The sequence below is a fragment of the Dendrobium catenatum genome, unplaced genomic scaffold (assembly GCF_001605985.2).
Source record: "Dendrobium catenatum unplaced genomic scaffold, ASM160598v2 fragScaff_scaffold_1263, whole genome shotgun sequence".
NCBI lineage: Eukaryota > Viridiplantae > Streptophyta > Magnoliopsida > Asparagales > Orchidaceae > Dendrobium > Dendrobium catenatum.
The window spans coordinates 398,307-408,230 of record NW_021319725.1 but is presented as its reverse complement, the minus strand read 5'-3'; the positions used below and the strand labels follow the sequence as shown (position 1 = coordinate 408,230).

The 9,924-nt window shown below is 41.3% G+C and overlaps 1 protein-coding gene across 1 annotated transcript; it reads left to right on the top strand.

Moving 5' to 3' along the window:
* Window positions 1–5,295: 5,295 nt before the first annotated feature.
* Window positions 5,296–8,658, top strand: LOC110106355 (O-fucosyltransferase 20-like). Its single transcript, XM_020836238.2, has 6 exons — window positions 5,296–5,953; window positions 6,143–6,311; window positions 6,894–6,983; window positions 7,070–7,353; window positions 7,434–7,692; window positions 7,968–8,658. Exons 1-6 carry the CDS (start codon window positions 5,349–5,351, stop codon window positions 8,202–8,204), a joined length of 1,644 nt encoding a protein of 547 aa, XP_020691897.1. The 5' UTR covers window positions 5,296–5,348; the 3' UTR covers window positions 8,205–8,658.
* Window positions 8,659–9,924: the final 1,266 nt, after the last annotated feature.

Here is a 9,924-nt window from a genome sequence, read left to right as displayed (position 1 = left end):
CGGAATGGAGTTGCTGACGAATGAAGTGATAGTCGATCTCGATGTGCTTCGTTCGGGCGTGAAAAACCGGATTTTTGGCTATGGCCATGGCGGAGGTATTATCACAGTGGATTGTTGTCGGAGATGGCTGCGGGAGCTGGAGTTCGGCAGCGAGTCTTCGAAGCCAGATGACATCTGACGCGGCAGCGGATAGAGACCGGTACTCAGCTTCGGTGGAGGATTTGGCAACTGTGGGTTGCTTTTTCACTGTCCAGGAGATGAGGTTGGGGCCGAGGAAGGTGCAGAAGCCGGATACCGACTTACGGTCGGTTGCATCTGATGCCCAGTCTGCGTCTGAGTAGGTTCGAAGATTCAGAGAGCCGTGTGTGATTGGTAAGCCGTAGGTGAGAGTTCCTTTGACGTATCGTAGGAGCCGTTTGAGGTCATGGAAGTCCTGTTCAGTGGGAGTTTGCATATGCTGACAGACACGGTTGGTGGCATACGCTATGTCGGGTCTGGTGATCCAGAGGTATTGAAGTGAGCCAGTGAGTCGGCGGTAGAGGGACGGATCGGGATGCGACTGTAAGTTTGGTTTCTTCTGGTGATTGACGGGAGTAATCGGTGTTGGTGCGGACTTGCAATCCTTATACCCTGCATCATTAAGAATTTTGGAAGCGTAGTGTTCTTGAGAAAGAAAGAAACTATGTTTAGTACGGGTCACCTGGATTCCAAGGAAAAGTGAGATGTCCCCTAGCTGTTTGAGAGCGAATTGTTGTTTGAGTTTGGAGAGAAGTCGGCTAATGGCTGCAGCATCATTACCTGTAACCAGAAAATCATCTACATAAATTAGCAAGTATATGCAGATACCGTTTTGATTAAAAATCAAGAGTGAGGGATCGGAACGACTGAACCCGAATCCGAGTTGTTGTAGGAAACTCGTTAGCTTTTGAAACCATTGTCTCGGTGCTTGCTTTAGGCCATAGAGTGATTTTTGTAGTTTACACACTGCGTTTGGTTGGGTTGGATCGGCGAAGCCCGGAGGTTGCCGCATGTAGATGTCGTCTGGTAGGTCTCCATGTAGAAAAGCATTAGCGATGTCCAGTTGATAAACTGGCCAGTCACGGTTGAGAGAAAGAGCAAGAAGAAGTCGAATTGTAGGCATCTTTGCAACCGGGCTGAAGGTCTCATTGTAGTTAATGCAAAATTTCTGATCATATCCGAGAGCGACGAGTCGTGCCTTATAGCGGTCGACTGTCCCGTTGGGTAGGAGCTTAATCTTGTATGTCCATTTGCAGCCTAGGACGGGCTTGCCGGGAGGGGGAGGGACAAGTGACCAGGTGGATTGCTGTTGAAGAGCGTTAAATTCTGCCTGCATTGTCGCCCGCCAAGGTTCGGATTTAAGCGCCTGAAGATAAGTAGTGGGAGTGACAGGAGGAGTAACTTGAGCAATCAGATTGAAGACCGGCTTCGGTTTGCGGATACAAGATTTGAGACGTGTTTGCATTTGATGAGTAGGGGAAGTGGTATGAGGGGTTGGTTGGACGAGCTGAGAGTCTCAGGAGGCGAGGGTGAGTTGGATGAAGTGTTTGGCTGTGTGTCGGAGATCGAGTTGAAGCTGGCAGAATTGTGAGAAGGCATAGTGTGAGTTGTAGTGGAGGGAGTGATAGTGGAGGAGGGTGTTAGAAGTAGAGGGGGCATGGGGGAGATATGATCTGATTGGTGCAAGGAAGGCTGATTTGAGTGATGCTTGAGTGGGAACTGAGTTTCATAAAAGAGGATGTGTCAAGAGGTGTAAGTGCGACCGGTGAGAAGGTTGTGACATAAGTATCCTTTTTGGTTAGGTGAGTAATTGATAAAGACACAGGGCTGAGATATTATGGCAAGTTTGTCCGTGGAGTAAGGTTTTAACCAAGGATAGCATAAGCAGCCGTATGTTCGAAGGTGGGTGTAGGTCGGAGAGGTACCTGTGAGGCGTTGGTGAGGTATTTGATTAGAGATGGATTTGGAAGGAAGTTTGTTGATGAGGTAGTGGGCGGTGGAGAGCGCAGAAGACCAGAACTTGGAAGGTAGACCAGATTCATGTAGGAGGGCTCGAGTGAGGTCCAGAAGGTGACGGTGTTTGCGTTCAGCGACACCGTTTTGCTCGGGCGTGTGAGGGCAGGTCAGCTGATGGAGAATACCGTGATCCTGCAGCAGGCGACGGAAGGCGAAGCTAGTGTATTCACCTCCGCCGTCGGAACGGAGAATCTTTGGGATTTTATTGTGTTGAGTTTTTATGAGATTAAGAAAATTCTTGAATGCCATTAAAGCTTCGTCTTTAGTATGAAGAAGATAGAGCCAAGAAAAGCGGGAGTAGTCGTCAATAAAAACAATGTAATATCGATGACCATCAAGAGAGATGTGAGGAGCCGTCCCCAGACGTCGGTGTGAACAAGCTCAAAGGGTTGCGAAGTAATAGTAACTCTTTTATTAAAAACTAACTTGTGGCTTTTAGCCTGGTTACAAGAGTTACAAAACAATGAATGAGGTACATTAGTAATTTCAGGAATTAAGCGAGAAAGGGTGTTGTGTGTGTCTTTGTTCGGGTGTCCTAGGCGAGAATGCCAGTTGCCCGAGTCGTTGGTTTTGGCCGTGAGAGCTGAGTTCTTGATGTCGGATGCGGTGCGGAGGTGGTAAAGACCGTTACTGAGATGTCCATGAAGCAACGGACGGTGGTCCCGTGAGTCCTTTATGACGAAACCATTAGCATCAAAAGAAATGGTAACAAAGTTATCGGAAGTAAGTTTTGAGACGGAAAGAAGATTGTGTGTGAGTGTAGGAACGTGTAGGAGATTGTTGAGATGTAACTTACGAGCGGTGTCCGGCAAAGGAAGGAGACCTTGACCGGTATTGGTGATGGGAAGGTTGTTACCGTTTGCGGTGGAGACCGTATCCGATCCGTGGTAGGCAGTCGGGTAGCAGAGGTGGTTGACGTCCGGAGTTAGGTGCGTGGAAGCGCCTGAGTCAAGAATCCAGTCTTGATTGATTTGAGCGGACGGATTTGCGAAGAGAGCCCGGGGTTGACGATTGTCGGCAGGAGCGTATTTAGGATTGTGGCGATGCCAACAATTGAGGCAATGTGCCCAACTTTGCCGCAAATTTGACATGTCGGTCTTGTCGAAGCAGGTGCGGCGGTAGTCACAGAAGTCGGAGCAGAGGAAAATTGAGATGATTGCGGATTCTTGGGTTTGGCGAATCTTCTGTTGTTGTTGTTACGATTGCGAGACGAGTTTGAGGAGGCAGCGTAGAGAGCCGTGGGGTTCGGTTCTTGAAGATTTTCGTGCTGAAGGTGAATTTCCTCATTGCATAGCAAGGCATAGAAGGTATCCAAGTCAATTGGTTGGAGGGAATTGCGGATTGTCGATTTGAATGAGTTGTAAGTTGGCGGGAGACCGTTGAGGATGTGAAGCATGACATCTTCAGACTCAATCTTGGAGCCAGAGTCGGAGATGTTGTCGACGATCGTCTTAATGTGAGTGAGGTATTGTTGCACGGAGAGATCCTTCATTTGAGTGCGGTATAGCTCGTTCTTGAGCTGGATGACGCGGGAGCGACTGGTCGGTTGAAGGCGCTTCTCAAGAACAGTCCAAGCAGCATTGGCGGTGGAAGAAGTGATAATGTATGGCAAGATGGATTGAGATACCGTGGCAAAAAGAGCTGAAAGGAGATTGCTGTCAATGACCAGCCATTGAGCATAATCGGTAGAGGCGGGATCGGGTGGTGCCGGGACGGTGCCAAGAAGATATCCGGCGAAGCCATTTGTAGTAAATTGCTGTAGAATTTGCGCTCGCCAAATCGAGTAGTTGTCCGGCGTGAGATGATGAGGAGCGAGGTTCTTGATGTTGGAGAGAAGAAATTTTAGATTTGGTGGTATGCAGGCGAAAATTCCAGCGGAGGTGGTAGTTTGGGTGGAGGATGAGGCGGAGGAGGAGGAAGAAGGGGGGGGTAAGGATTCGGGGAGGGGGGGGGGGGGGGCGGGGTAGGGATTCCATGAGGTTCTTGAGCGACCTCTACTGCTCTGATACCATAAGAGCAAATGGAGAAAGAAGGAAGGCAGAAAAGCTGAAGATACTGTGAGGAAGAAAACAAAGAATACAATATTATTTTCATATCTTAAACTGGTACAGATACAAGTATAAATAGACTGAACTTAGGATAGAAAAGTAAATACAAGGCAACGGTCATAACAGATTCTTATATGGTGCTAATAACCGCTAGTTGGGCAAATTATTTTGTACGGATGTCGAACGTTGTCCAAAGACCAACCAGAATGTGCCACGTCACTCCCTCGGTACCGCGCTTGATACTACTAACGTGACGTATTCTGATTAGTCTCCAAACGATTTATTACGTTCTACGTCGGAATAATTTATCCACTAGTTGACACTCACAGTTATTTACTAATAATTATTTTCCACGTGTAAAATTTAAATGATTCCACGTGTAATAAATCTTAGGGTTCACATGCCAGCTGAACTGAGAATGCGAGGAATTATTATTTTAATGAAAAAAAATTATTTTAATGAAAAAGACGTGTGATATTTGATCACGCCTCAGTATTGGAAGCCGGGCAAGTCCAGGCTGTCAACTGGCCTACCAATCAGAAACAGATCGTAGCACAGAAAATCCGACCGTCCATTGATATGACTTTCCCCACAGAACAATTCTGCGGATTTTGAGCGAATTAAATTAAATTATTTAATGATTCAAATTATTATCCCAGATTCCCAGTCAAACATTATATGCTGTATCTCCAAAATGCCCCCACCATACCAACGCGTCTGCTCGCATAAAACTCAGATCGTAGAAGCTTCTTTTTGCCCACGGAACTAAAAGCTGTAAACAGGTCATGGTCCGATCGGGTCGACTCTGACTTGAATATTTGAATCCGATTAAAACACTGATAGGGTAAATTTTAATATTTGAATCATGACTTATTTAGGAAAAAGGTATTCTAAAGATTTTTTAATATAAATTATGTGATTATGAATTAAATGTATATAAGTTATATTATTGAATTTTATTAATTTTAATATAAATCTAATGACTTTTAAATTTATTTTAATACATTTATATTAAATATGTTAAAATATATTTTTAAAAAATAGGTAATTTTTCATGAAAATTCAGCGTCGAAATAACTCGGACCAGAAGGAATCGCATTTCATTTAGGGTCAAATATAAAGATTTAAATGGGGATTTCTTAAATAAGTTGAAATAATATGAACAGGCCTCTTCACCACGTCTCCTATTAAAATCCTTCCTCGAGACTCTTTCTCTCTCATCTTCCCTGCAAACGAAGGGAAAGAGAGAGCTCGCATTCTCTTCTAATGGTGAGATCAAAGACGAGGCATCTCTCATACATTGCGGTACCTTCGCATTTCATTGACCCACTTTCGTCCTCTTCTTTCCAAGGGATCTTGTCGCCGAGGAAGGTTTCTAGGCCGCCGCCAGTGTTCTGCCTCTTCTCCGCTACAAGAAACCCTAGAACCCTTATCGTAGTTCTACTCTTCATTGTCTCGTTACTTGGGTTTCTCAGTATAGGCCTCCGCGACAATCCATTGCTTCCGTACTCTACCCTTCCCTGTGTCACTTACGGCAATCGTCGGAGTTTGAACCCCTCTGCCCAGGCAGAAGCGTCGGCGTTGGCGGCGGCGGCGGTGGTGCAGCGGAAGGAAGAGGCTAAGGAGATGGAATTTTGGAGTCAGCCGGATGGTTTGGGGTATCGACCATGCTTGGAGTTCAGCGGTGAATACAGGCGGGAAAGCGAAGCGGTTCACCTGAATCACCGTCGGAAGTACCTATTGGTAGTGGTCTCCGGTGGGCTAAACCAACAGCGCAACCAGATCGTCGATGCCGTCGTCATTGCTCGCATTCTTGAGGCTGCGCTAGTGATTCCTATTCTTCAGGTTAATGCTATCTGGGGCGACGATAGGTAACCACGGTAGCTCATTCATGTTAAATTTCCCCTTCTCAAAGGAATGTACTCTTGATTCACTTGTTTAGATGCCCTGTTTACTTAAGTTCATTAGAATTATGGATAAAATTTCTTTTTTTTTTGTGTGGATTTTCCTCTTATTTTTTTTTAAAGGCTTATGGTTCCTTTAATGCTGATACTTGGCAGTGAATTTGCTGATATCTTTAATCTGGATCATTTCAAGAAAGTGCTCGCAAAGGATGTTAGGGTCGTCTCCTCTTTGCCTTCGACCCATTTGATGACGAGACCAGTGGAGGCGAAGATAACTCCACTCGATGTCTCTCCTCAATGGATTCGATCAAGATATCTGCGGCGGGTGAGCTTTTTTCTTTCTTTAGTTCCTCCCATTTTAATTTGGATAATTTGAAAAGATTTGGCCAATCATGGAATATAGCATTAGGGTTGCTTGGCTACAATTAGGATTTATTAAATCTTGTAAATTTCAGATTTAGTACCCTTGCAGCGTTAAATTCTGAAATTGTATGATAAAATTATGCTAAATTTGGTAAATTCTAGTAAACTATTTGGTATATGTTTTTGAAATTTAAGATTTAAATGAAAGAAAATAAGAGGCATAATAAACTGAAATACTATAAAAATCTGAAATTCTGTTCCTCATAGATTTATTAAATTCGGAATTTAGCCTAAAATGAGATGAAAACTGGATTTAAAAAAAAAAATCGCTCAAAAACTGTTTGGCAAGATTTAGCCTAAATTGCTAAATCTTTCAACCAAAAGGCAATTTTATTGAAGGGTATTGCAGGATCCGCAATGATTCAAAGACTTGATAATTACCTTTATTGGAATTGACATCTCCAGTATATGTCTTGCTGGCTAGTTCCAATATCCGATTTCTACTATGAATCTTTTAATCATGCTTCTGTAACTTTCTCTTCAGCTTAACAGAGAGGGTGTTTTGCTCCTAAGGGGATTGGATTCCAGGCTTTCAAAGGATCTCCCTCCTGATCTACAGAAGCTTCGTTGCAAGGTACTGGTGTTCTCCCATCGCATCCCCAAGTGCATGAAATTTGTTAGCTATGGCATTAACAAATTTCTTCTTTTAAATTATTGTAGGTCGCTTTTCAAGCTTTGAGATTTGCTACACCTATTCTTGATATAGGAAACAAGCTAACAGAGAGGATGAGAAGCAAAGGTCCCTATCTTGCCCTCCATCTCCGAATGGAGAAGGATGTTTGGGTGAGAACTGGCTGTCTTCCTGGTCTGAGTGATGATTTTAATGAGGTTATTCATGAGGAGAGAAAGCGCCGGCCGGAGCTTCTCACTGCGAGATCGAACATGACCTATGAGGAACGAAAGTTGGCTGGTCTATGCCCCTTGAATGCTTTGGAAGTCACAAGGTATTGCTGCAATCTAATGTTCAAAGATTTTAATTCTAACCTCAATGGTTTCTTTTCATGATAATAGTTATGTTTTTCAGGCTCCTTAAAGCCCTTGATGCTCCAAAAAATGCTAGGATATACTGGGCGGGTGGAGAGCCGCTTGGTGGGATGGCTGCCTTGGAGCCTCTTAGGAAAGAATTCCCAGATTTATACAACAAGCAGAAACTATCCCTTCCTGGTGAATTGGAGCCATTCGCCAAAAAGGCCTCTCTTCTTGCAGCGATTGATTACATAGTCTGCGAGAAGAGCAACGTCTTCATGCCTTCCCATGGAGGAAATATGGCTCATATGATTCGGGTAGTTTTTCTTTCTTCACACTGACCTGAAAAAATTTATCTCAGCTGGTTATCTTTTATAATTCTAGTTGAAATCATACCCACAACACATGAAATACAAGATTTTCTTTCTTCAAAAATGAGACAACTTTGGTATTTTAATATTTTACAAGACAAAAACTGTTTCTAATAGATTGTTGGTTTCCTCATCAAAGATTGGCTCAGAATAATTTTAGTCAGTTTTTCAATGTCGCCAAGCATTCTGAGGCTTATTAACCTTGTTTGTTTCTGATTCAGGGGCATAGGGCTTTTGCTGGGCACAAGAAGTTCATAACCCCAAACAAGCGGCAGATGCTGCCTTACTTGCTGAATAACTCCCTCTCAGAAACCGAGTTCAATAGGATTGTAAAGGAATTGCACCATGGATCTCTCGGGCAGCCTGAATTCAGGACTGATAAGATTGGCAAGGATGTGACGGCCTACCCAATTCCTGAGTGTATGTGCAATTCTACTTCGACGAGGCTTACACTGTAGTAGTAGTGGCTTTCAAAGTTAAGATTATATTGATTCTTTGAGGAGATATTTTTGCCCTTTATCTTCTGACAAGAGGCTTTTATTTCAAAAATCCTTTTTGAATGGAGCCCAAAATTCAAATTGGGGCAACATGGAAAGAGAAACACCTGAAAACTCCATCAATGTGCCCAAGAAGCACGAGGCCTCCTCTTGCTACTACTGCATCACACTTGCGGAGCTGCAGTTTTTTAATTCATTTGTATGTATAAGTTTTTAATTTACAGTGGTAGTTGCAGAGAAGATTCTTTTGTATTCTTCATAGTGTCTGTATCATTAATTATGTATCTACGCAGGCTGTATATAATTAGTTTGGCAATCGGATCCTTCCTATTTGTCTTTCAAATATGGTGGTTTATATCATGCAATCACTTTTTGTTAGGCAGAAATCTAGAAAAAAAGAAAAGAAAAGCTTGTCTTTAGGGGAAACTCACAATGCAAAATAAAATGTCTGAACTTGTAATTCTTTCTTAATTTACAGTCGCCCAATAAACCTCTTTTTTTAGGGTTTGTTTGGTTAATAGCAGGAGTTTATTCAGTGTTGTTTTTTTTTCCTTTTATTTTAAGAATTAAAATTATCTTCCAATAAACCATCAATGCTTCCATAGCATGCATGAACTTAGAACATGCTGTTTTTGTTCTTTGAATGCAAACAACAATAATAGAATGTGTCTGGTCAACAAGAAAAAAAACTAGCAATAAAATTAAGAAGATGTAATATGGAGCATGAACAATAAAAAATGGTAAGAGTGACTGCATGAAAATAAGTAATCAATGCAACAACCTAAAAATGCAACATATCATAGTTCCTATAATAGATTATGTCATGTTGAAATTATTAATGTTTATGTCAAACTATCACTAATACTATCATATAAATATATGCACAAACAATTGTGCTAGTTATCATCATACCTCGTTCTCGATAGGACAAATAAGTCATTCATTATTTTCAACTCATGACTAATTATATAGACATATCTTTACATATCTATAGTTGGTTTTGACAAATACTATGCTGTCGAAAGGTAAACATCAATCTAAAAAATCAAATATTTTTTTTTTAGAGTTTTGACTTTGTGAGCTCGTTGGCCTAGCTAGCCAATATCCAAAAAAATTATTTAGGGACTTACATACAAGCATACAACCCCTATGTTTGTCATAAATAAGCTTTAAATAGATATTCTATATTCAATATGAAGATTGCTATTTTGTAATAAATTATGATGTATAAGAATAACATTAATTACATCAATCAATATACTAGAGTTTGTGCATAAAATAGAACATTTTAAAATAAAGATATGACTTACAATTAAACTAATTATCTAATAAACTAATACAAATAACAATGATTATGCTCGTAACAAAGAAGTGTATGCTTATCCCAACAAAAAAAAAAAAAATATTAGTTGCCTCTAATTGAGTAACATAAAACTACAAATCTACTTAATGTTCAATCGATCATATTACGTAGAACTTAACTAGAAAATTCTAAAATGAAGAGCCCTAATTCATAAGATTAAAGAATCAATTATTTAAAACATAAAGATGAACTTAAAATAGCTTGAATACCTAAATTGAAGTTTTTTTTTTTTTTTTTTTAATTTAACCAAGCTTAAGTGGTTTAATCTATAATACAATTAAGTTGAATGCTACAAATATAAGATATATTTTTACAATC